The sequence below is a fragment of the Erithacus rubecula genome (assembly GCF_903797595.1).
Source record: "Erithacus rubecula genome assembly, chromosome: 8".
Classification (NCBI taxonomy): Eukaryota; Metazoa; Chordata; class Aves; order Passeriformes; family Muscicapidae; genus Erithacus; species Erithacus rubecula.
In genome coordinates, this window is record NC_136659.1 from 10122158 (window position 1) to 10150015 (window position 27858).

General features: G+C 36.9%; 1 protein-coding gene across 5 annotated transcripts; it reads right to left on the reverse strand.

Annotated features, from left to right (window-relative positions):
- Positions 1 to 303: 303 nt before the first annotated feature.
- Positions 304 to 27772, reverse strand: BOLL (boule homolog, RNA binding protein). Of its 5 annotated transcripts, none has more exons than XM_079310740.1 (12): positions 27679 to 27772; positions 17503 to 17643; positions 14485 to 14576; positions 13057 to 13111; positions 11576 to 11654; positions 8987 to 9153; positions 8404 to 8475; positions 7673 to 7720; positions 6472 to 6597; positions 5914 to 5988; positions 2729 to 2795; positions 304 to 842 (listed from the first exon to the last, which is right to left on the reverse strand). In XM_079310740.1, the coding sequence occupies exons 2-11, from the start codon at positions 17629 to 17631 to the stop codon at positions 2778 to 2780; spliced, it is 861 nt and encodes a 286-aa protein (XP_079166866.1). In that variant the 5' UTR covers positions 17632 to 17643; positions 27679 to 27772; the 3' UTR covers positions 304 to 842; positions 2729 to 2777. The 5 variants fall into 5 exon arrangements, with proteins under 5 accessions (XP_079166866.1, XP_079166865.1, XP_079166863.1 ...); XM_079310739.1 differs by lacking the exon at positions 27679 to 27772 and adding an exon at positions 19637 to 19794; XM_079310737.1 differs by lacking the exon at positions 27679 to 27772 and adding an exon at positions 19637 to 19794 and having other exon boundaries at positions 17503 to 17646.
- Positions 27773 to 27858: the final 86 nt, after the last annotated feature.

The window sequence follows — 27858 nt, forward strand, 5'->3', positions numbered from 1 at the left end:
TTTCTATGCTTTTTCTAATTCAAGTAGTCAATTCTTGCCTTTTTCTATAGCTAAAAACATATGATAAAACCAAATGCATATGTAAGAAAAATATTAGGATGAGAACAATTCATTATTAAACTAAGGGTCCAAATTTTATTTTAAAAAGTTATTGCTGCAAACACTAAAATGACACATAAGTAAAAAACCTTATAAAAGCAGAGAGTACTGATAGCATGAAAAATTAAGCTAGACAAATTGTTTTGGAATGAAAATGAAATTCACATAGGTATAAATAACCTATATAACCACAGTACAAAAAAATCTGTCTGTGGTAAAATGGCTTCAATTGTCTAACTAACATACCTTTAAAGTTTATGTAACCCAGAAATTAAAGGTGACATTACTCCTTTAGTACAAGTATATGCTAGCTTTCAGTCTGGGTTAATAACTGGAATACATACAGCAGGCTGTGTTTCAGCAATCACCCTTTTCTCCTGTAACAGGGTTTCTACTAGGAAAAGAAGTGCAGGGATAAAATTATTATTTCACGTGGTTTTACCTGACCAAACAACAAAATCTCATGTTATTACTTAAAAAAAGTAGTGGGATTTTAACTGGGGTACCTACAGGCAAATGTCAGAAGTTAGGAAGAACATACCCTCCCTGTGATAGGTATTTTAGTAAAATAAATGGCTAAAAATCCCACTGTTTTACAGCATCTGTAGAAGGTAGTGTAAAACTTTATCTTCCATCCTGTAGTTTTTTCTAGGATGAAACCGATGACTTCATGCATACTGAGGTTTCAGACTCACAGACGAATGATGCAGAACATTTCTTCTCACAAAATGCGACCTCAATTCCTAGAGAAAGGGGAAAATGCTGTGTTGTTTCTTCCATTCCAAAGTGTGTCCCATTTACTGCATTAATAATGCTTCAATGAATAGTTACAGTCCACTACAGTCCACTAACTGACTTGGTTAAAAAAGGAAAAACAGATTTTCATTATGCACCTAGGCCAGCCCACAGTGGCAGGAAATACCTTCCTTTATTTACAAGCATGGAATCTTAGAATGAATTCAGAATGCTTTTACTAAAAAAAAATAACCCAGTTTTGTTCATTGATTATACAGTCTTACTAAAGTATGTCAAGTTATTAAAGCAATTGTATCCTCTTTATAATTGGATGGGCAAAATTCATTTTTACAAAGGGTACAGTGAAAAAATATGTAACCAGTTCTACTTTTTTTTACTTTAGTGTTCTCTGCAATGTATACTAGGGCAATGCTTACATTAAGATTTTAGTATCTGACACATAAAACCTGAGCTAAGGAACTGAAAGCTGTTTTATTTGTAAATAGAGAGGCAATGGGACTGTGCTTACATAATTTGTCAGTGGATGCCACTAGCTGCTGACAAAAAGATGTCAAGATGCAGAAAACGCAGCTACCATTTTAGGTGCTGGCACACAGATTTTAGAATACTTGTACGACTCTGTTTCTCCTTCCAAAGGTCAAATTCTCTTACAGTCCCCCTATCTCAGCTGCTCTGCATTCCAAATGTGCACCGTCCATCTCTTTTACATTTTACTTAACTATGTCATATGACAGACTCAAACTGTCCTTTTTGTTGAACATTTTTTCTTATCCCAGGCCTTTTAAGCACGAATTTCTTTTTTGTTCTGTTAAATTTAACTTTTAACCCTCCCTTCTGGCTCTGACAGTTTCCTAATTCAACCAGTTGCAATTCACACACATCTATCAGGATATCCAACCCACTATAATCTCAAGTATCAGACTCTTTCCATCATCTACTAACCCCCTATCACGTTGTACACTGCTTTTCAAAACTTCCAAGGTTCCATGCTCTTTAGTTTTCATATCAACTTTACAGGATTTCAACCCAAATGCATTTCACTTTCTTTTTGTCTTTTTAGTTTAACTTCTATTAGTATAGGTAGTATACAAACACATTCTCTTCATATACTGAGAAAATTATCTTCAGTTTTACACTGGCAGGCTTTTAATATTTGTTTAAAAGCCACAGCTGGGGATAAATCACACAGACATATATGCAGATGAGAAGTCACATCTTAAAATGTAGCAAGGCCCAGCTACAAATCAGTGAGCTGTTTAAAGCCTATCAAATAAGGAACTGACTCTAATTTTATACTGTATGAAACATACATTCTTCCCGAGGCCTCCTTTCACCAAAATCCTAATTTTTTAAAAAGCGTATGCAACAAAAAGAGGCAGCATTTTCACTGTAAAAACATGCTTGAGCATCTGCCAGAGTCTAGTTCCATAAACTACTGCAAATTGCACAAATGGGAGAAAAAGGGAAGAAGTTGCCAAAACTGAATTAGAACAGTTTCCAGAAGAAAGAAAAAAAGAAAAACAAACAAAAAAACCCCAAACAAACAAACCACAAAAAAACAACAAAAATAAAAAACAACAAAAAAATCAAACATTGGAAGTACCTAACATTTCATTCTTGTTGAAAGAAAACAATCCAGACCCATATAAAATTCAATCAGTTAAACTAAAATGATCATTTACATGGGTTTACATATACATTACAATCCCAAGAATGAATGACACTGATTATGTAGTTTGTTTAATGAAGAGAATTCTTAGCAAGCGTTGAACTGCAGGAAGTAGGTAAGTGATGCTGCAGACTGTGCTAGATCTGACCATGTTTTATTATTCACTAATTCATAAATAGCAAGCATTGCAATGAAACAACTGACCCCAAATTCCACAACTGGCAGCTGCTAGCTGTTATGCTGATGATGGATCTCAGCCACACAGGAAGGACTGGACACAAAAAAGAAATAAAAAAAAATTAATCAGTAAAGATAGACTAGAGTGGCCCAAATGCTTTAATAGTGACTGCTCCAAAGGGTCCTCAAGTACAAAGAAAGCAAAAGAAAAAAGCCTACTGACTGAAGTAAAAGCAAACTAACAGAAAAAGAGAAGTTTGTGAAGAGAACACAAAATGAAACAACATGAGAAAAAGCATGCACCCCCTGTACCTTTTCATGTTAATATCGAATTAGCAAGCAGAGTTTAAAATAGCAAATTTAGAGGCAACAGACCTAGCTGCAGCTGATGACAAGTCTATTGGCAACCATGTAACTACAAGTTTACATTCATGGTCCTTAGACTAACATATATATAAACAAAAGGCTTAGCCTCTTCCAATTTCATTTACCTATACAGAAAATTTGCAGCAATATTTTTTGTTGTTTCAGATGGAATATCAGACAATAACATGCACTACAAGTATAAAATAACTAAACTTTTCCCCAAATGATTACGCCAAAACTCTTATGAAAGACAATTTATGTAAATCTACTTGCATGTGTATCTACACAAACATTTACAAACACATATATGTATTATACACACTGAACACAAATCTTCCCTTATTACTCTTAACTGCAGAAAAAAACAGTGTGCTGTGTTCAGTTAAATTTACACAACACTCACAACCCAAAGGCCATCATGCACCATTATAATCTGAATGTAAATATCCATGAACTACAGCACAAATGACACTTTATTGTCTGGTACTGTTGATGCCACCCAAATCACTGATTAACACAAACTATGGGAAAGCAGTAACTGTGGCAGACCAGAACCATGCCTACCGCCAAAGGGGACACTGCAGCTCAGAAAGGTAGATAATAAAAAAGCTAAAAGCATGAAATAAAACAAACCCTACCCACTCACTCCATCCATGTACCAGAACCTTTCACATTTTGCTCACTCTCTGTAGACTGCAATTGTGTGCTCATTTCCTCAGGGGTTTCCCTCATATACACACAAAATATAAAACAAACATTTACCAGGCCAGTGCCTCAGAAACTAAGATAACCACTTAATAAAACCAAAACTTAACTCACAGATATTTGTCCTGGGCAAGAAATCAAAGAAGACAAATTTCCATCCTCCCTCAAGTTTCCACTGTTACTATAGCCCAGGTAACTTTTACTACCAGACACTATTTAACATATATCCTTTGGAAGTATCCAAACATTCATCTCCATATTAGAAGATGATATAGGATCTGAAACATCCAGGAGAGATAAGAAGTCTTCTCACTTTCTAAAAAAAAAATGTGCCACCTGGCAGCCTTTGAGAATGAATGTTAGCCTTATCCATTCATACAGATGTAAATATCTGAAGTCACTTCCACATGCTCATCAAGGGAACATGCTCTTAACTGCCAAAAGAATCAAGCTTAAAGTAAACATATTCAATGTCATAAGCAAACATACAATCACAGGGAGGGGATTAGTATTTTGGATTCAAACTTAATAAGTACCAAATTTGGATCTCAAAATAATTTACACTTGGAAGTTTGGAGAATGTTATATTAAAAAATAACTCTAATTTTCATTCAGCACTACTAAAACCACCTGACTTACAGCTCCTAGGACAAAGCCCAGGAATTGCACTGGGAATATACAGTATAGTAGAGGCAATTAGCAGATTACCTCCAAGATACAGTCATTACTTCAGGCACCTATTTTCTCTTATGTGGCCACTGCTTGGCAGTTTTTGAGCAGCAGATATATTTGTTGGGGTATTTTAAGAAGACTACACCCACCAGGCAGTCGCCTTCTGCAGCTGGGGAGCAGGTGGTAATACCACAGCCACTTGCCTAACACATAGCAGTGTGCTGACAACATTTGCCTTTTTCAATCATTGATGAGAGCTCAGCCACACTGACAGACACAATACAAGTTGATCATATTAATTAACTGGGGAACATATTCAAACTCCAAGTGGGTATGCGAAAAAGTAGTATGAAAATTTAAAAGAGAGCTCTATTTTAGAACTATTAATTACCAGTAAATGAAGCTAACTAAATAAATAAAACTTAAAACCCAAGGACTATTCAGCATCAAGCTACAATGAATAAAATTATCAGAGTTCAGCAAGTCTTTGGAAGGTTTTACTATCTGTGAATCTACTCAAGCCCTGAACAGAGCAGGGTTCCAATTCTAGGCAACAAGATTTCTGAGAAAACAAGAAAGAATGGGCAAGAAATACAGTGCACTTTCTTCCAAGACAACACTTATGTTACAGCCCCCTCTGCTGGAAATATCTAGTACCTATTGTTACACAAGAGTCTGGAAAAATGCTAAGAAATGTAAAAAAAAATTAAAAATAGTGGGAAAGAGAGCTTATAACATATTCACTCATGTTTAATCCTCCACTTGCAACTGAGTAAGCACCTCTCACAGAAGAGTAAGTGCTGCAATATCAAGTATAATTACTGACAACTTTAGATCTCTGCCATCAGGTAAATCAGTTTTGACATTATTCCATGTATGGTGTGAACAGCCTTATTAATTTAGGTAAGAGGACCTTAAACTGGAAACCAAAACATTTCAACAACTTGCATCAGGTGACATAATAATAATAAGAATAGTAATACTACTAATAATATATTCATAATAATATTAATGTCATTTGAATAATATTCAAATGGTCTTTCTAAATCAAAACTGCACAGGAAAACACCCAGAGGTGATTTTGTTTTCCATGTTTCAAAATCTCAACTCTCTACAACATGAGTTGCTCTTCTAAGACTGAAGTACTAAATGTAAGTTCAAAATCCAGAGAAAGAAACAAGGATTTGTAACCATCATCTTAAAGTACTGAATAAGGTTCACTATTTCCTCTCAAAATGTTTATTTGCAGTTTACTTTGTAGTTCAGTCTTAAAATAACTAGCCATATTTTGACTCCTTCATTTTCCCAAAAACACGTTTGTCCCTCTGTAATAAAACTCAAAAAAAAAACCCTCTCAAGTTTCTCACCAACATTTCCCATTTCCTTATTACCAATTCATTAATAAAAGACATTTTAACCTATTCCCCTCTTGCCTTACTTGCTGTAACTATCTTGGTTTGGATACTCACAGCTGCAGGCATGGCTATGTGACTCTGCACATAGGGCTGGTGATGCAGAGTTTGAACTCCATGATCAGAATACAGCTAATATTAAAAAAAAAAGTACCAAAAATTAGCACAAAAGCTTGCTTCACAATGTTACGTTTTTAAGCCTTTCATATAAATTTAAAATCATTAAAACTTGAAATTTGGCCTCCATGAAGAATGAATATTTGAGAAGTACCAATTAATACCAAATTGAAAATGAATTCAGTTTTTCTGTATCCATTTACTATTATTTTGAATATCCAATTATGAAGAGATTGGTTGAAATAGTAAGTATTTTTTGCTTACAGTTTTTGGATTCTCTATCAGTAATACTTCTAATGTTTAAGAGATTTTTGAAGTACAATAAAGCACAATGAATTCTAACTTGAAGACACCTGAAATTATTTAGCATCAATATAAGTACTGGAACAGTTGACCTTACTGCTCTAGCAGCCAGTAATTAAAATAAAAGATTGTATTTTTCAATTGGAAATAACCCCTTGCATTTTCAGTATGCTTTTTTAACATTTTTAAAAATACCTCAGGAACTGCAGCTTCCATTAGGAGAGGTGGAGATATACATCCACCTTCCTGGTTAATTCCTATTGGCTGATAAAAGACTTCAGATGGTTGCAGGTACAGGAGTGGAGGTGAAGAGGTAGGAGACTGAAATAAAACACATTATTCTAATAAATTGTATGATTTAAGCAGGATAAAAGAAGAGCTTATTTTACAGTTATCTTTGCTATATATGAACAAAAAAAAAGATAAAGCTTTAAAATAAAGTGTCAAATTAATCTTTGATAATCTAAAGAAATTAAATGAGAAGGAAATGGATAGAAAGGTTAGGTAGTAGGAGGGAAAAAAAAGTTCTTTAAATTTATGCTTTCATGTTTTATTTTATGTTTTCAGATTTTATTGACATTTCAGAGAGCATTGAAAAATCCTAAAACTTTTAAAATTCACACTTAATCTCAAGATCACAGAAACATACTACAGTTAAATTTTCCCTTGCAACACTGTTACACTAGCAAAACAAGTTTTTTGTTTTAGAGTAATTCGACTATCTCTAATTCAGCACCCTGATTTCAAAGCAGTGGATTGATCTACTAGAGTGGAACAGGCCCTAACTGGCCAAGGCTGGCTGTTATTAAAGTAACGAGTCTGCACTGTAACAGTTCAAGCTTAAGGGATCTATTTGATCCCCCTTCCAACTCTTCGAGTTCTCCAAGCATCAGGATTTCCATATGAAGCTGCTCTTTCATAAAACAGATAAACTCTTCCCCCAGAATAACTAAACTAACAATATCTTCTTCCTCCTTCAAGGGCCTGGGTCTAATTTCACCCTGTGTATGTCCACGTACTTCTGCTAACTCTACTCCTAACTCATAGTTATTATCAGTTAATTGGTAAGTTAATATCCATTTCTTTAATCAGGCAAAAATAGGCAGTTTTTACCTGCTTTTAAAGAATTTGTTAGGTAATTTGATACAAATATTTTGCTAAATGGAAGGAGAGGGGAAAATGTTTCCTTCACATCAGAATTAATGTTTCAACAAATGCTGTTTTATGCCTTCTGTTGTAGCAGTAAGTGTTGTTAATACATTGCTAAAATGTAGCAATTAATACTAATTTCAACCAAGCTGTGAATAGAGAGAAATACCAGTCTTAGAAAAGTACAGCACACCTTAAATTAAGTGAAAAGTAATGGTAAAAAGCTGCAACTATGAACTGTATTTACCTGTGGAACAGACCACTGCCACTGACTTGAAAGACACTGTGTTGGTGCCTAAAATTGAACAAGCAGATGTCACTAACATGGAGAAGAACAAATACACATAGAATACTATTACTCTCAAATCTGTAACTAATTTTCAATAAAAAGAGGAAATATGATTGCCATTAAGCCAAAAATTACTCATGAACGTGTTTTGTCTATTTCCACTCAGCCTCCAACTTGACCAATTCATAAACCTCAAAAATATTTAAGTCATATTCTCAATAGAGGACATCAGAGCACAAGAATCAATGGACCCAAGCTGGACAACTAAAAAATGTTGTAGCTTTAAGGGAAAAGTCTTTTATGATGAGAAAGGTCAAGTATAGGAAGAGGCTCTCCAGTAATGTTGCGTGAAACCCTCATCATTGGAACTACTTAAAACTCAACTGGGTAAGTGCCCAAGAAACCTGATCTAACCATCCCCACTCTGAGCAGGAGTTTGGCTCAGATGATAAGCCAGTTATCCTGCAACACAGAAGAAAACGTAATTTATTAAACTTTCATGCAGTTACATAAACAAAATCAACTGTATTCTAGTGAAAAGCTTTCAACGAAGTTAAAACATGTTTCACACTACTATTATGAACAATCTTTTTATTTTCTAAGAAAAAGCAGACTTGGGACAGTGCTGCAAACAGTATGGCATGGCTGGAGGATCAGTGATGGTCTAAAAATCATTTTCAAATAGATACCTGATAATGGTACGTAGGAGACTGATAAACAGGTGGAGCAACCATCACAGGTGAACTGGAAACAGAGCGAGACTTCGAAAGAAAAGAAGATACAAATCTTAATGCAGCAATTTCATAAACTGTCACTCTATTACACACAGCTCTGGAGCACTATAATACTGAACCACCCCCCACCCTTTTAAAAATTATTCACAAAATTTTAACCTTTACTTCAGCTGTTTCAAATCCAGTGTCTCTAAGGGGTTATGTTAGACCAAACAAAAATCTCTGGCATATTCACCTACACCATTTTAGAAAGCACTAGGCCATCACTGCCTGGAGACACTAACACTTATTCCTGGGACAAGGCACAGACTGATCATGAACTATCCTGTTCAATACGTCACACCAAAGGAAAAATCCTCTGTAGAAGCAAAATAAACTGATGTGTTATTTAAAAAAAACAAACAACAATCTACTATATGAAAGCCATTTAAATATCTAGCCTGAGGCACAGCTGAAGAAACTGAAGCAGAAGGGGCTTGAAAGCACTGCAGTTATCCTTGTCCATAGAAAAGCATAAATACCAAAATAAATTCCTTACTGGCCATGGCTGCTGAACAGGGGAGACTTCAGATGTATGAAAATAAGCCACTCCATTATGGTAAACATATGGATATCCACTCGAAGTGGTCAAGTACATTGTACCAGCTTCTGGTGATACAGCAGTAGTTGCATACATTGTACCAGGTTGTGGTGTTACAGCAGAACCTGGAATAAATATTTAAAAACTTATTTACAAGTAACTTTTTGTCAGATGTGTACACAATGAAAAAAACAAGAGATGATCACATTTGATATTCAGAGAAAGAAAACATTCAGAGGAACAGACATGGAGAAGTGTGTCTAATGCCATCTCAATTCCCTCTCAAACACGATCATGAAAGCAGATGGCCACAGAATGTCTCCAGGGCTAGATGGGAAAGGCTACATATAAACTACCAAACACAACATATAATATGGGGAGATACCTGGAGAGGAAAAAAAAAAAGGGAAAATTAATTCTGTAACTGAAGCCGAAATCACAAAATAACAACATAGTACAGAAAAAAATCCGAAACAAGACAATGTAAACAATATCACTAAGTTTTACTTTTTCATCCTGCCTTGCAAAAGTAAAAGCCACCGGAAAATGTCACTTTAGGAACACACAGAACACTGCAGAGATCATCAGAAGGCTCAGCGGAGGACCAAGAAGGGTCCCACAAGGATTCAAGAGCTTTTATTAATAAGAGTTTGACTAATTCCTAAAAAAGCCTTAAGATACCTGGATACAACACAGCTGAAATATTATCCACAGACAGACTAAGATACTGGTTAGGATAATGTTAAGCACACTTTAGGAAAACAATGCTGTTTTAGCTCCAGTAAGCAATCTACAATTGCACTTACTTGTGTATCAGATGAGGAGACCAACATGATCCCAGGGCAAACCATCCTGTCTGCTAGCTACCAAGTACATTGCACAAACTTTCTGCTAGTATTGAGCAAGTCTCTGGCAAAGAAAAATGAAATCTCCTCCATCAAATGGAGAAAATTCACTGACAAAAAAAATACATTTTGATGCTAGGGAAAAGTAAACCAAGTGGCTCTCCCAGTTGTTCAAAGCTCTGACCACAAATGATCCTATGATGAAAGAAGAGCTAAAAATCCTTTTGTGTTACAGTCTGAAAGACAAGCACTGTATATGTGGGCTATAGAGGACAGCAGTGTACTGTCCAGCTCTTTAACTCTACAAAATATACTGGAACCACAGCTCTACAGTGCCATTTAAAGTCCAGGTCTTCTGGCTTCATGAACCCATGATGAGCTGCAGTAGGACAAAGTATCCTGATTACTGAGATACACTGAGCATGAGAGCAGACATACTGAAACCAGGCCCGAGGATGTGTCTAGATGCTAATATGATCTTGTATCACAGATCTATCTTAGGCATGAGACACAACAGGTACTTGAACAGGTCCACAAATAAAGATCTCAAAAGAATGCAGCAGCTTTCTTCAAAAAGCTTTTTTAAAGATTTATCCCTCTGCTGCCTCATGTCTCAGTTAAAACACAGAGATATGTTCCTTTTCTATCAATATACACATTCATTATGAGAGTCAGAAGCAGGAAGCCACAAAAGTCAGGCAATACAAGTGAGAAAGTACAAGTCAAAGATGGAAAGTGAAATAAAGCATAGCAAGGAAATGGCCATCTCTTGATGACTGAACAAATATCATACGGAATAATTTCTAGAGCAAAGAAACTTTACAGTCGAAAAAATTATTCAATTTCCCCTGGGCAAATAATAACCCATACACTTCCACAAGGGAAAAGGGCATACTTAGGCACAAGGTGGGGAGAAGGCAAACTTCCCATCTTCAATAAGTGTGTCTGCACCAACAGCATTAGTGTACACATGAACTACTTCTAGCAGAACACGACAAACTAAAGAAAACTTCAGAATAAAATCAACACTCTTCTCAGAATTAAGATGACCAAAAGGATGGGTTTTTCCCAACTCTTCCAAAAGGTACTACAAAGTCCCAAATTACACTTCATTGTCTGCTGCACTTAAAAAAGAAATCTATTTTACACCTCTGACACACAGCCCTTACTGAAGACAACTGACAGATCTCATGTCAAATATTGGTGATTTATAGCCTACATCCTCAGTATCCATTCAATATCTTACAACAAACAGCTCAAGAACAAAGTGGGGACTGCAACCACCCATTCCTTATGGTTTCTTCCTAAGAAAGCAAGATGCAACAATCCTGATGGATTTTAATAACAAATAAATAAATGAATAACAATGCAACTGACCAGCAGAGTCTGCTTTATCCTGCAGAGCCTATGAGGACACACTAAATGTTTAGATTTAAGGTTCTGCCAGGAAACTTGAATTTCAATTCAGTTAGTTCCTAGATAGGTAATGCTCTTCAATAAAGTAAAAGAAACAACATATTGAGAGACAAAAGAACCAAGAGACCATAAATCTATTTATTTCAACACTTCCAATTGCATTGCTTCCACTGCAAACCATCTGAGCACGTCATATACAACATTAGTGCAGTGCAAGACCAGGCATATCTTGGTTAAAAACTGACAATCACACTGACAATACACAAATGCAAGTAAAAATACATACGAGCATTAGGACTCCGCACTTGTTTTCTTATTGCTGGCCCAATATTCAATTTCTTATCCTTGTAGTTGAGTTTTTTAGCCTAGAATGAAAGAAAGAAGACTTTATTGTTTTCTCCACAGACCTCGGCATCTGAGAAGTGAAAAACAACTTAGTAAGTTAGATACAATTAGCACGAGAATAATTATTCTGAAAGCAGACCCTAGGATATGTGTCTGGAACCTTGTGAAACTCCAAGGTATGTTTTTAATACTAGCACATAGTAGATTGCAACATAAAAGGAAGTTTGGGAGACATTACTCAAAGTAGAAGAGTAGGACAAGAAAAAAAAAGAAAAACCAAAACCAAAACCAGAGCATGATCAGTTTCATTAAAAAATTATAAAACAAAATATAAAACAAAATAACATTAATACATAAATTGAAGCCTAGAAACTCAGCTTAAGATGGAGAAAGACCTACATGCTACATGAGCTTAAGATGAATATGAAATAGTAGAAATGTGCAAAGATTATAAAGGAGGAATTGCAGGACATCTCAATTAAAGAACTTACAGCAGGCAAAGTAAGACATCAGTAAGACTTCACATGGAGCAGCCTTTCAGTTACAGAAGTGGCAAAATGGCACAAAATGGTATCAGTTATAAAATGGTACTCAGTACCATTGGTGTTTAGCTCACAGAAATAAAGCAACTTAAATGCAAGGGCAAGAAAGCCAGCTGACTCAAGAAGATGCTGCTTGTATACTTTTTTAGCTCCATTAACTTCAAACGAAGGTTTGGAATTTCCAACATTTTAACCAACCTTCTAATTGTGAGAAAGCAATTTGCATGTCTCAGATGCTCATTTCTTGGGATTTTTTTACTTGCACCTTGATAACCCTCATGTGAATGAGTAACTTCTGACAGAGATATCTCCAACACATTCTAACCAAAATACAAGAGCACACATTTCACAAAACCAAATGAACCAAAAAGAGCCAACCATGTCCCAAGGGAGGCTCTAAAAGGAGCATAGCTAAGCATAGCAAGAAACATAGCTAAGAGAAGCAAAAATTAAATGACTTGAGCTTCATCACTGAAGGCTTCAAGGGAACCCAACAGCTACTAAAAATAATTACATCAAGTCAGACAAACAAACATGACAGAATAAAAAGGCAGCAGTTATCTTTCTAATTTCCACACAAAAATCTTGACAGCAGTGTAATGTGAAGGATAAAGTTTTCATGACACTACATCTACTGTAGATTAAGAAAATAAAGACCAATGTCAATGTCAAAAACTGTACTATGAACTAAAACTGCCTTCCTTAGCTCCAGAGTATCTCAGTATAAATCTTAACTTAGATCTCTTTAAATAATTTTATTAACTATCAGACCAACTCATCTTCAAATGCAACTTGGCAAACGGAGGATCAGACTACTCAGGCCTAGTATGAAATGAATTAATTCATTTAAGAGACAAACACAATGGGGACTGTCACTTACATCTTGTAAAATCTTCTGTGCCTCTTCTTGGGTTTCAAATGTAACAAAGCCATACCTAAACAAAAATGACAGAAGCCTCTAAAATTTGTATTTACAAACACAACATGTAGTAATTTGATGTACAGTGCAAGTGACATTACAAGGTAAATTAATGGGTATAAAACAACCCTAGAAGTAACGATTAAATTAATAACTGTATTCTTAGCATCTTTCTTATTACATTCAAGTATGTGGCAATATACTGCCATGAATGACCAGCTGTTCTTGTTACTCAGCCCATATCTTAAATTCCTTCTTTGCTATTAAACAAATATTTTGATCTAAACCTTTCACTTGTTGTAGTGACCAAAGATGAGACACTTGGGATTTTTTTTAAAGTTAATATTATACTGTAACTCACAATAGCTCCCACCTACTTCAGCAACAAATGTGAATGCTCTCCACTGCCACAAGCAGAACCCACTATTTTAAACTGAGTTCTCAGAAAAAGCAGCGATACAGCCATTATCTGCAATTCTTAACAGGATTAGCATTGAAAGAGTTCTGTGAAAATCAAGGATGAAGCAATTCTCATACTTTGTGACATAGTGTGTCTTTTACCATATCTCTTCTAACTGCTGCAATAAATCAATCAGTTTTTTTTCCACACAGAACTCCTGCTTTTCCAAACCCCCTCAGTTCATTCCCAGAGTAATCTTGGTGGCACTGCCAGTGCAAAGTAAAAATCTCAATGTATACAACACTACATAACTTTAGAGGTGAACTCTCATGTGCATTCCCTTTTGCTTCAGCCCTCTTTCCCCTCCTTCTCTGGCAGTGCACTTCCCCACCTTATTTACACCACTATCCTTTGGGATACAGCAATAATTTTATTATGCAATCTTAATGTTTCTCCGTATTTGTTCTTTGTCATTTCTCCTATTGGTGACTTCCAGTCTCAGTCTCTGTTTTATGCAATCATGATTTAGTATCAGATTTGTCCCCTATGCAAAAAATCTTCACACAAAAATCTGTTACTGCCATCCACTCCAGCACAATCGGGTATATCTTAGCTCTTCTTCCATTTTAGGCTCCCTTCCTTAATGGCTTCCAGTAATAGTAATAAATATATTTAATAACTAAATAACCTTGCTAGGATAATCTACTTAAGTAATAGTCAGTATGAAAACCTGAAAAAATAGAAACTATTGATTTTATCCTAGCTGCACACAGCTTCATCTTATAACAACATGACTAATAGAGTTTTAGTTACACAAATTGGACCCATTTATATAGAGATACTAAAGGGCAAGAACAGATTTTTGCACACATGGAATAACTGAAACATCAATGATAAAATATTATGAGCAATAAACATCAATCAAATTTACTATAGTCAGCTTTCTGTTATTTTTAATTTCTACAATACACTTATTTTACAATACCAACCCCTTCGATACTCCAGCTCTGTCATTTATTATCTTCACTTCTGTCACACTGCCATACTGAGCAAAAAACTTCTTCAGGTCATTTTCATTAGTCTAGTACAATAAATCAAGAGGGGAAGAAAAAAAGGAAAAGTTGGTTTGCATAATTTTTCAATTAATTCATTAATTAATTCAATGATTACCTTACCATAACACTATTAACAGAAACATTTTGGATGAAGGTTGCTACAAACTAATTATAATCCAGCATATGAAGACAGAAGAATGAGCAAGTATGAGCCTCAGGGCCTATTTAACTACTGCATTAATTATTCAGCAATAATTCTAGAAACTTCTCATTAGTAGATTATGTAACAAATGTCCTTTTACAGTTAAGATCACTAAAACAGGTGTACTAGATCTGAATTTCAGATTCTGTTACTTATGTGCTAGAGCAGTTTACAGTATGAAAAATCAGTGCCATACTTACAACTGCAAAACAGCAGAGCATATAGATAGACACAGGTCACATAAACAAAAAAAAAAAATCCCCCTCAACCACAGTGATTTAGTGGTCAAATCGATTGAATATGGCATGATCCTTCTTTCTGAAGTGGTTTTAACATGAGAATCTGCAAATGCATACAGGCACACTATAGGAACTCCTCATAGTAAATAAGAAAATGTTATTTCAATGGAGAGTGGTCTAAGTCAACTTGGAAGGAACTGCCCCTTCCAAGTATGCAGGTAATAAAACAAGATTCTAATGTAAATGCTCACCTCAGCTTTGTAAACACTCCTCTGCCTTCTATGTGTCTTTTTAAACAATGTAAGCATATATCACATATGATGCTGTAAGCACCATGTTTGAGTTTTAAGGTTTGTTCTACATAGCCCTTAGTTAATGCTATACCTAACACTGGGAGAAGCACAATTATATACATGCATCATTCATCTATACTTTTCTTTAACCTAAAGTATACCCAGCACTGTTTTACTTCTAAGTGAATGACTATGATTGCTTGTATACAATTTAGGGAATCCTCTCAAGCACATCAAAGGATTATGTGCCTCATCCAAATCTGAAATTGATTGGTGCTCCAAGTATTACCCAAGGACATAAGGGTAATACTCTCTCTACACAAGACTGTGAATCTGGAAAGACAAAGGTTTATGCGCAGAGCAGTGCATTAATGTGGAATAATAAGGAAATGTTGTGCTAAAATGCAGAGTGAAATCTGCAAGCATCTATGCAAACACTATATTTAGAAACTTAGGAAAAATACATTCAGGACTTGCCTTTTCCTGTTTATGATAAGACAAAGGGACTTGTCAGATTCTTTAAGGAAGGTGAAGGCTTAGCATTAGCCTATGTCTATGACACATGGTCTGCACCACTAAAGAAAGAGCTCTTCAGACCAAGATGAAAATATTCTCAACTCTAACTTCCCCTGCTGAATTGTTTCTCTAAATTTGAGAGACCAGGTGTTTCTTCTCACAAACAGGAATTGCTACCATGGTGACAGACAAAATGGCAAAAATCATAGAAGAGCTTGATAGAAAGCAAGTAACTGATTGATTAACTGTCGCCCTTTTTCATAAAAATAGTCAATAGCATTTGCATCACTCCAGGTGACTTGAATAAGACCTTTGGCTTAAAAAAAGTATTCCAAAAAACCCAATATTTTTTGTCATGAGATTGTCAATAGAAAGCAATTCAAGACTGACATTTAAACCCTATGAGGACTACATCTGAAATTTAAGGCTGCATTTGATAAAAAGAATCATACCAAATGGAACAGCAACTAAATTGGCTATAGAGGTTTCATCCCTTCTATTTCCTCTCCCCTCTCCAAAAAATTCCATGTCTAAACTGCTTTTGAAAATACAATTTCATGATAAATTTTGAAGTATCAGCAACTGAACCAAGACAAGAGACCATTGAAAATGAACAATAAGTCTGGTAATTAACACAAATATTGATGTTAGACAGAAAAGTATTTTAACCTTTGAAATTGCAGTGAAGACAGAAGAGAGCAAGAGAGGCCTTTTTACAGCTCCAGTAATTTGCTTACTATTGGTGCAAAAAGCTACTGTGCCACTTAATTAAAGTACAAATGTATTGAGGGTCTTGTACACCCTAAAATATGAACGTCTCTATTTGAATTATCTCAGCCAAATAAGCTAGAAGATTCTGGAATTTCTTGCACTTGTTATGCAAGATAGCCTTAGTGAATTGTCAATTCTTGTTCCTCTTCAAGTGAGTCAGTACTCAGGTCTCAGCCTAGGAGGATTAAGGCAGGGAAGATACTCTTGGTGGGAACAAAACAACAGCTAAGCAGACCAAGCACATTTTGCAAAAGTCAATGGCTTAATTAATTACCTAAAGCAGGAAGAGACAAAAAACCTTAATTTTGTCACAAACCTTTAAAGCAATTGAACAAGGTAAGAGTGGCCCAATATTCACTACTATTTAAAGATTTGACAAATACACAAAGACAGGAGCCTTCTAAGAATTAAGATGAATACTGCAAATAACCCAAAGAAGCTTACATACTTCTTTTAAAAACAAAGTCTTGCCTTTAAGAAAATTACTATGGCAAGGAATACACACACTGCAATTTTTTGTGTGAACCAGAAGTGTTAGAGGAACAAAAACCACTGACATTTGCACCACTGACTATATGAGAAACATTGTGACAGTTTATTAAATTACACTAAGTGGTACACATAAACAAAACTTTCCACATGCTTTTCCACCATCAGCTCTGCTGATGACAAAAGTTATCTTCTTTGAAAAAAGAAAACTCTGAACAAGTGGTGTGTCAAAAGCTTCTAGCAGCTAGGTGTACAGTCAACTCTGTAGGACAGTTATGCAAATTAAAGCTTAAAGCTTTATTCTCTATTGTAGGTTTGGCTACTGAAGTGAAGTGGACTTATTAATTAAACAAATACACATGACTGTGTGTCTCTCTTATTTTCCTGTTGATTTTTATACAGATAAAAATCATAATTTAGCAGCAAAAATAGGTAAGAATACCTTAAAATCAATTCCTCCAACAAAGACACGATTTGGAGTAACTGTTCCAAACCTTGGAGAACTGATCAGGTTATTTAACCTCACTGGTGACACAGTGTTGGGACACGAAGGCAAAGATTCTGTTTGCATCTGCTCAGTGGCCTGCTGATTGAAAGAAAACATTTTCAAAATCTTACATATTACTTGTCAGTAAATGAAACAACTCTCAACAGACAATATATACAGAATTTTTTGGAAGGGACAGCAAATACTGAACATTAACCACGTATTTTTATTCAAAATGTAGCTCAGTGTTTAAACATAAGCCAAATCTTGATCAATTCAGTAACTTGGTAAATACACTATGGTCTGAAGTCCAACATCAAACACTCTTCCAAACTGGACACCAATCTTGGTTCAACTTGCAAAGCACCCTGCTGCATAAATTTCAGGTTATGGATTCTATAATAGAAAATATTTTCTATCTACTAGAAGCCCTTACTTTAAAGCTATACAGAACATCTTAAACTCAATTTGAGCTCTCACATACATATAAACAACTCTGTGCTCTACAACAGCCTTCATTATCCAAGTGCCAAGCACCCATAATTCCACCACACAAAATTAACAAACTCCACAAACTCGATGAGAACAGGCCTTGAAAACTTGAGTGTATTTTAATTTAACACCCTCTTGTCCTACAAACACAGCGCAGTGATCTGAACAGAAATTCCTGCTGCAGAACAACCAGGTTGCACTTAGCCCAGCAAAGGAACATAACACAATGGGATATCATGGAAACTATAACCTGGTGAAGCTTGCCTGACGTTTTAAACTTCCAGCATGCTTACACTCGTGAAGTGTGAAAAAATGTTATTGTAAACAAAATAATACTGTCTTACAAAGTCAGTCCTAACTGTGAAGATGACAGCAGGAAAGCAGTCACGTGGTATTATCACTAAGTTTTCCAACAGGATTATTTGATGCTTCTTTAACTACCAAAGAGTTATTCCTACTAATTCTAAATAATGAGTTAATACTATGATTGTGGCTATCCTAAAGACAATAAATCCAGTTTAGTTCACACAATTTCAGTTTTAGAGAAGACACAAGTCCTTTCCGAATGCAAACAGACCCTTGGGCTGAGGAAAACCTCAAGATGATGATCTGATCAAGAGAATCTAGTATGTTACCCCGGAGTACTAACCTGAACAAACCTCACCTCTAGTAGGCAAGGAACCAACACAGACACTACAGTTCCTAAGAGGACTCGTTTTTGCAGAAAAAAAAACTCCTGAGGGACAAAACAGGTTACATTCTCCATCTCTCACACCAAATAAAACATTCCAACTGCACCATCATCTGGCAATCGTGTTCAGCATGAAAACTTCTGGATTCAATTATAACAATTAACAGCACAGCCAAAATGTATTCTTACCTCAAAGAGCCCAAACTGCATTTTCTCTGTACACGTTTTAACAGTCGATATATTAAAATAAGCCACAAAAGCAAAAACCCCAATGGACAAAAGGAGGAATTAAATGCACCACTTATGAACTCACAATAGTAAATTAATTAAATCCCAGGGAATTTTAAGTGTTACATGTTAAAATCTGTATTGTGATAACCACCCCTTTATCACCAGTGTGGCAATAACAAAACAGTATCAAAAAAAAAAGTACGTGCCATCAGCACATCACTTGCCCAAATATTTATTTCTACGGTTTTGTAAACTTCCTTTTAATCAATTTTCCCAAATAATATAGATATATACGCTCATCAATATTTTTATGGATTATTTAGTGCGTCTGGACACCGCACGTCAGCAGAACCGCTATTTTCATTTTTGCACTGACACAGTCAGACGAACTAACTCCACCAAGGCCTGGTGACTAAGTGCACTCGGCTCCCTAAACACTCCACTCTCCACGCCCCTGTGCTGTGAGGTGCGAGCCAGACCCCGTTGCTCCGGCACCGTCCCCGCGCTCGGGGCCTCCAGCGGCTTCGCCACAGCCTGAGGCCGCCACACACAAAATGGCGGCCCCGCGCGGGCGGGCGCGAGCCGGGGCGCCCCAGCGGAACGGCCCCGCTGCCCGCCCGCCCTCCCGCCCTTCGGGGCGGCCGCCCGGCCCCGCGGCCCTGCCGGGCTCCTCACCGCGCCCTCGGGATCCATCGGTCCTCGCAGCCGCCTCGGCCCCGGCACGTTCCCGGCACGCGTCGCGCTCCTCAGCCCCGCCTCGCGCCCGGCTGACGCGCAGAGCGGGGACGGGCCTGCAACGGGCGGGGGAGGCCCAGCCTGTCGGCGGCGCTGGGCTCAGCGGAACGGAGCGGAACGGGACGGTCCTTCCTCGCCCCAGCGCCCCGCCGGCTGCCCTTCCCTCACACGTCTCAGCCTGCCTTCCCCGGAGAAATCACCCCTTTCGCAAATCCCGCGGCAGCCCTCGAGTACTTTCACGGGAACCCTGCGAGCGGGCGTGCTTCTGCCCCGGCGCCTCCCCGCCTCAAGGCCCTGGGGCTGCCGGTCCAGCCGCGCCTCCCGGAGCGGGCAGCTCGCGGCCGCCACAGTGCCCGCAGCTCCGCCGCTTGTGCCGATGGCCCAGCGGGTGTCGGGCGGCCCAGCTGCTCTGCGCTCCGCTCCCCGCCAGCCTCCGCGCAGCGGCAGCACCGGGGCGATGGTTCTGGCTGGCTCCCCGGGGTGGTAGCTTTGAGCATGGTGCCAGTACCACCCTTCGGAACCGTGCTTTGAGGCTCTGAGTCAGCGCAGGAACCTCCCTCCCGCAATTTCCCCTTCACCTGGGGAGGCAGGAGGCAAATCCCAGCTGGGTTTTTATCCTCCCAACTAGGGCTTGAAACAGAGGAAAACAGGGTCACGCATTTCATCTGGCCTCTGGGAGAAATACAAAAATGCCCAGGGAGGCAGTTACCTGTGTGTGGCTTACCAGGCCATACTTGATGGGGGTCAAAACAAAGTTTAGACTTAACGGCTATCAACGTGAAGTAAAAGTCCTTATTTAAACTCAATCTTTCTAAGGTTCCCAAAAGACTCTTGAGTAGGCTTGAGAACAACTGTAGGTCCAGGATGACCTTAGAGATAAAATTTGGGGTGTACTCAAGACAGCTAGAAAACACCTTAATGACCACTTCCCAGATTACTCCAACTCAAAATATTCTTTTTTCTGTCCTTAGTGAAAGGGAGGAGAAGCACCAATAAGAATTCTTGTGTCTAGCGAATTTCTGTGGTCATTTACTGAACAGCACTGCAACCTGCTCTCTTATTCCATAATTTAATCCTGTCTGCAAATGCATTTTGCCCTTAGAATATTAAACAGGTGTGGAAAAAAAAAAGAGTGATTCAAATGCCAAACTCATAATGCACTTATGAAGGTACAGCCTGACAAAAGTCCTTGATCTGATGACAGCAGGAGCTGGTATGCAGACAAGTGTGTGCTGAGAGAACCACACCAGTGGGAAAGCTGTTTTTCAAAGTGATCAAACAGGCACAGGCTAAGTCACTGCAGCTCAACTCCAAAACTCAATGTCAGGATCACTACTATCATTAGTTACACTCATGGTTTATGCTTTTTTGGTGCTTTAAAATAAATACTTCAAGGAAAAGTATCTTGACAATGTGTACATTATGTTTTAGTTGAATTCAAATTTTGCTTTATGCAGATTATGCCCATCCCATCTAAACCAAACAGCCCTTCACATCATTTAACTCTCCCTGAGGCACAATATAGACCTGCAGTCCTTATGGGACCCTACACTGCTCCTGAATTTTTTGGTGTTGCTTCAACACCTATCAGCTTCTGCAATATTACTCTTATCACACAGAATAAAAAAACTCACAATCTTAGAAAAGCTTCTAATAATTCTGTGCCTGTAATATATGACAATATAATGCTTAACTCTTAGTATTGGTTTTTGGGATTTTTTTAGCTGGGAAAACTAGCACAACTGATAGGATTTTATAGAACTTACTTTGTGAGGTTACAGAACTCTGCTGAATTGCATTCACTGACTTTTATGAATATTTATCAGACAGCAACAAAGCATATCCTGAGAACAGCACTACATTTATTGATGTGAAAGGCAGAATAGCCCAAGCCTTTCATGTGCTTCATATCTTGATTAGGGGAATTTAAAGTGAGAACAACTGAACGAATAAACATTCAGAGAGATGAAAGTGTATCGTACATAGTTTTAATGATTGTATCTTCTACATTATACCTCCTCCTTTAGTTAAGAAACCCAAATCTGGGACAATTACATTTAAAATAAGACTAGTGACAAAAATGGGACTTTTGCAAATAAATGAGAAATATTGAGCTATTTTTTACTGCTATGATTAACAACCTGAAAATTCAACACACCTATAAATGTAGCAAGATTACAAGTAGAGCTGGTAAAAAATACTGTCATGCATAGAAGGTTTGAATATCACAACAAAGGCTGCTGGGCTGCCCTGGTACTGCGTGGCTGCTTCATTAAGGGAATTGTTTCCTGGCTGAGGGAGCCACTCTCAAAGGAAGTCAGGAGTGAGACTGTTTTTCCTGATTCCACATGCCAGCAATATATACAGCATGAAATTATCTCCCCTGCTGTTCTCTCCCACAAATTAAAAGGCAGTGTGGATGGTAAAAAGGCAGTAAAAGATAAGAGTCTGACTGTACTGGTTCCTTTAGGCTTTTGCCTTTTGTCCTTTTTTTAGCATGAGAGAAAGTCAGAGGTTAAGTGAGGAAAAATAAACTGAAGAAAAAGCAAGTGAGAAAAATAGGGAGAAAATTGCATTGGGCGGAGGAAAATAATTCTCCAGGCAGAAAAATACAAGTATATTTTATGAGTAATACATGGGCTTTATAACCAATTACTATTTCACTGATTCACTGACCTTGAAAAGACATGCTACCTTTTTTGCTTCTATTATTTTTATCTGTGCACAGCAATGCTAATTTTCCCACCAGCCTGTTAAGATTCTTTCACAGAAATATAAGCATTAATATATCCTTGTCAGAAAGTGTACCTGATGAAAGATTACTTACTTCCTGCTCTGAAGTTCATAAAAATATCTCTTAGGATGCTACTAGAAGATTGGCTTCCGTCTCTGTTGCATACACAACTTTATTAAAAGAAAAAATAAAAATATGTGTTTATGAGTATATACACACTGATTCTCTTACAGGCTTGTAATTGGATTCTCTACACCCTCAGCCAAAACTGGAAAACCCAAGAAGTCTCAGGAATTCAAGGACTTGGAAGAGACCTCCAAGGGAATTAAGAGTGCTTGGAAGCACTGATGGTGCTCACCTAAGAAGTTCCTCTGTAACAAAGTTATAGTCAGTGCTATGTGAAAAATGCACAAGGAAGTTACTAATTTCTGGTAAGCTTCCCATTTTTTCAAATGGGTGTATTTATCTTATATTATTTTTCCCTATTGCAGGCCCTTTTCCCACAACATGGCCTTTCTTGGGTTGGGCACACCTCTCTAGGAGCTGGAACTTCTCACTCCATCTGAGTTTCCACCATTCTGTCTAACCTTTGTCTCTAGCTCCTACTTTGTTTCCAGTTGCCCCAGTACACTTCTGCTCCTCTTGTCTCTGTCTCCCTTATTTAAAAACAATTATTCGACACATAGGAAAAACAAGAACTCAAAGCATTGATTTTTAAAATGGATTGCTAGCCTTTCCCTACTTAACACCGGATTTGAAAAGGTTTTTTCCATATTAAAAATGTTCTTCCAATTATTAACTTTATGAGATCACTTATCTTGCCTGTGTGAGTGATTACAGGATTTTTATGCTTTGTTTCTGTTTTATTTTGCTAAATTTGCAATTCACTCTTTCCCCTGCATTTTGTAGAATACGTCTGTGAATTACATATGTAGAATACAGCATCTGTGAGCTCTGAAACACTTTTTACCTTTTGCTTTCCATTCAGATCAAAGGAGTTCAAGTGTTTGGACAAATAGGCAATTTAAAATTAATTTCTTTCATTTGTAGTGGCTCATAGGAAATAATCCAGTGTAAGCTTTGGCCCACATTATGCACCTCAGGATTTACAAAACAAGAGATGTAATTCTTCCATTATTCCTTAGTTTTTTCCTATCCTCCCCCAAATCACAAAGCTTTGAAAACTGCTAAGTTAAATTTCTCACTGAGGCTCATTGTGTATAATACCTGCTCATAACACCATTTATTGGCATTTTTGAACATCAAAATTGCAGAACATATATGAGAAAAGCTCTGCTGCCTTTTGACATTTGCATAGCCTAAAGAGTTAATACACCTGAATCTCCCAAATCTTGCTACTAGTCTGACTGTACATCTAAGATGAGATGAAAAGAGGGTAACTGGTTAGAATTAGAGGATTCTTCCAAACCACAAAGTAAACAGGTGACTTTCTAAGTTTGCCCAACACATTTTATTTTTTATTAGTCTGTAAATCTCTGTATTTGGGAGTGAAACACTCCTGGCCTTGTATTTGCAGAATGCTTCAGTTTTGCTAATCCTGCTGTAAGGTACAGTGGGAGTTAGGATAAGGTATAGATTTTAACCACCAGCTGATTTAACCTCACTCAGAAAAGACACAGATAAACAGTGGTTAAAAATTCTTCCAATTTATGCATGTTATACTCCCACAGTGGCAAATTTCAGGAAAATAAGATTACTTAGATTAGTCATTAGGCTTTTTTTTCCACATCCTTCTAACCTGACATTAAGGAACGTGAGATTTTGCACTGAAAGATTAAATACACTTCATCCCTGGTGGAAAATATGTTTCCTCTTCTTAATATCTTGTTCAATTAATACCAGAGGAATTTAAGTTATTTTGAGGATTACATTGTGATAATAATCACATTGCTTGTTGTCTTTTGTTTTTTTTTTTCCTGAGGTGACTTTTTTTAATGCATTGAGAGAGAAGGACCAAATTTACAGACATGGAAAAGAACCAAACATAAATGTTTTTAGCAGTTTTCAAATTCATGTAACTCTGTGCTTGGAAGTGGTATCAAGGACTAGACCAGCCTGTGTATAACTTTAGTTCCAGTTTAAAAAGAAAGACTTTACTGGGTATCTGTTCTCCCTCTGCATATACAACCACTTTAAGTCAGTGTAGAAGCTGTCAGAGATATCTCTGGGAAACATTGTCTTGACTTTTTTTTACAGGAAACCACATTCTTTGAAATGAGGCAAATGTGAATATAGCCCTTTGCACTCTTTCCTTGTGAGGCCAGTCAGGCACAGGCTATTTAAATACAGCAATGTACTTTTAACATTTACTTGCTTTGGGTGCATCTGGTTTAGCATTGTTTTTGTTTTTTTTTTGGATCAAGGGTCAGTTTTGAAGCAAATCTCCTGAACATCCTTACTTACCTACTTGGTTCACACCACAGAGTAGATTCTGAGTACAAACTGACCTCTCAGTTGAAACCATGAGCTATTGTTCTTTTCTCCAATGTGCAGTTCTTCTATCTATGGGACTGGACTTGTACCTCCACCAGAACTGTCAATGGAATGGATTTCAGGCTTTCATCACCAATGATCTCTCCATACAGACCCACGCTACTGGGTTGTTTGATACTTTCCCTCACAACATTGTCAGGACTCCTCAAAAAGAATTTAAATTAATTCTTTTCTCCTGGTATTTAGGCTACTGCATACCACCACAGTGCCTCATGACTAACTTAGGTCCAAAACTAGTTAAAAAATGCAAAAATCTTTCAGAGAGCACATATTAGGAGGAAGGTTGTATGATTAATAGGCAGAAGCACAGCCTAAATTCCATTCTTGGTATACTGACAAGATTTTCTCAAAACTAAGTACAAAGTAGATATATGACTCCTGCTGATGTTGGTAGCAATTTCCTTTTGAGGCAGCAAGATTAGAGACTGTAAGGGTAGCTTTTGAACTAGAATATTACCAGAATACTTTCTATCCTCAGTAAGAAGAATTCCTGGCTAATAGGTATCATTTAAAACTAATGCTGCTTCCCCAGCAACTGTGCAGTTCATGATAAGCCAAATGATCCCAAAAAGTTGCAGGTAAGTGTGTGGGAGCCATGTACATTTCTAACACTGAATATATCCATTGAGCTAGCAAGGTACACAGTACACTTGAATAATTACTCCTAAGTAATTACCAAAAAAGAGAGGAAATTAAATACATCTATTGGATCATATTCTTCACAGCAGTTAACAAGTTCACATAGCCTGAAAGTTAGCAACAACTACAACTAAATTTCTATGTATGTGTCACAGCTGAAGAAATATTAAAATCAATGATCAGAGAGGAGTTAAAAAGAACTCTGTGAAAGACAGTCATTCGTAAATGTTCTCATTAAGTGGAATTACCACCTACCTTAAACAAGAGTCATTATCATTAGACTTGAATAAGAATTGATCTTTAAGACTCCCTCAAGTCCCCAAGGCAATTTCTCTTATAATCTATATGACATGCCTTCTCTTCCCTCCAAAAAAACTAAGCAATTAGCAACTGAAAAACATGAGCAACTTGAGAAAGCTTAACTGGTTGCACAAATGAATGAACTCTGTTTTACCTAGATTGTAGCATGACTTCTGGAATTATCTCAGGCTGTCCATTAAAAGGCTTATTTTCAGTTACTTGTTAACTTCTTGAACTTCAACCACTTTGGCAAAAACGTGAAGATGGCTGTGACTTATGATGTGAATCTTTATCTAAGCAAAATGAATTATTGGCAAACATCTACCCTTGAAAATCAGATTGGAAAAAAGGTTTAGTTATTTACAAAACTAAATAACATATTTTACCATTCTCCCTTAAAAATTTTCTAATGTCACTTCTAGCTTTATACCTGGTGCCAAATTTGGTGGAAGAACCACTTTCTTATCAGGAAATCTACCCTTTCCTGTCTACAAAATTTGGTTCGATTGTTGCTACGTGATATGACTTGTTTACTGAATCTATCTCAGATTTTACCCCCTTTTCATTCCAGGCTTTACCTAACCTGGGCTCAACTCAGTATTGGGCCTGTGTCTATATAGTAAGCAGAGGCTGTGAAATAGGATTAAATATGATCTAATTTTAGGTCCTGATTTTACCATTTCTCACACTTAATTGGCATATCTTTAGGGAAAACAATACTCCTAAAATAAAGGATTATTCATCAGAACTTGGAATTTGCAGGAATATTCCATAAACACAGCATTTTAATTATTAAAAACACTGGATTTTCCTGAAAGCAGACAGTGAAAAGAATTCATCAGTGACTTCAGTTGGAACAAGAACATCTACGATAGGGGCATATCACAAAAGTCCCTCTTGTTAAGTTAGAGAAGACACAACATTTATAGTACCTAGAAAAAAACATGATGTGTAAGTATAGTGAGGCTTTGAAAGACACAGGAGGCAAGACAAAACAAGAATTAACAAAAAAAGGAGGCATTGAATCAATGCCTGTAAATGTATTTTAAAAATAAAAATTGAAAACATATGCAGTATGTTTTAAAATCAAGATGTAACTATATTTGCTTCACTGCATTTTGCAGTTGCATTTTTCATATTAATTATAGTTTTAAAGGCAAATTATGACTCAGGGTTACTTTACCAAAAGGCAAGTGAAACTTAGCAACAAGTACATATTTATATAAATAAATTATATCCTTTAAAAAAATAGTTTTATAATATCACATCACAATAACCACTAAGCCTTTTAAAAAATCCCTTCTTTAAGAAATACCTAGCAAAACATTTCCTCATCAATAGATTTGCCTAAATCTCTACAATACTAAACTAGGTATGATTTGCTATCAGTGTGAATGCATACTTGAAGAAATTAAAACTTTTTTCCCCATTGCTCTCTCTGCCTTGTGAATGTGATGCTCATCATATGTCAGTTTTCACACTTCATCAGCCCTGCTCAACTAGTACATGTGAACCCCTTTTGGCTTCCAGCAGAACTTAATTTTAAGAGTTTCCCAAAATGTAATGTTTAGGTGCAAGTACTGGTTTATGTAAGCTGTGCTTCAGCACAGCTCCAAGACAACTGTATTTTCAGCCAGTTTATGATAGAAACTACGCCCACTGAGGAATAATTGTGTGCCTTAAGGATGAAAATGGAGTAAGATGAGTATAAAAAGAAATAACATTAAAATAGATATTGCAGGCACTTGCTGATGTATATTCAGACAAAGACATGGATGTTTTTGTCTATCTTAACCTTTCTTAGTTTGAGTGAAGTCTTGACTGTTCTTGAAAATCTGTTCCTATCTGAAGTAGGTGTAGATAACACAGCAGTGTCTTTGTACAGGGGACAGCATCAGACCTGTAAAGGCTTTTTACAGTAAAGGCTTTTTACTGTAAAGCTTCCTTTTGTCAACTCTTTTTTATTAGACATCAA

Bases quoted from the DNA above. Each gene is read 5' to 3' on its own strand.
- BOLL (XM_079310736.1), bottom strand. From the start codon at position 18,940: ATGCAGTTTGGGCTCTTTGAG. The intron at 13,112-14,484 runs GTTGGTATTGTA...ATTTTTGTTTAG, and splicing joins AGAGCTGGAGTATCGAAGGG to GTATGGCTTTGTTACATTTG. The intron at 9,154-11,575 runs GTATGTATTTTT...TATTTATTCCAG, and splicing joins AGTGCGGAGTCCTAATGCTC to GTTCTGCTGTAACACCACAA.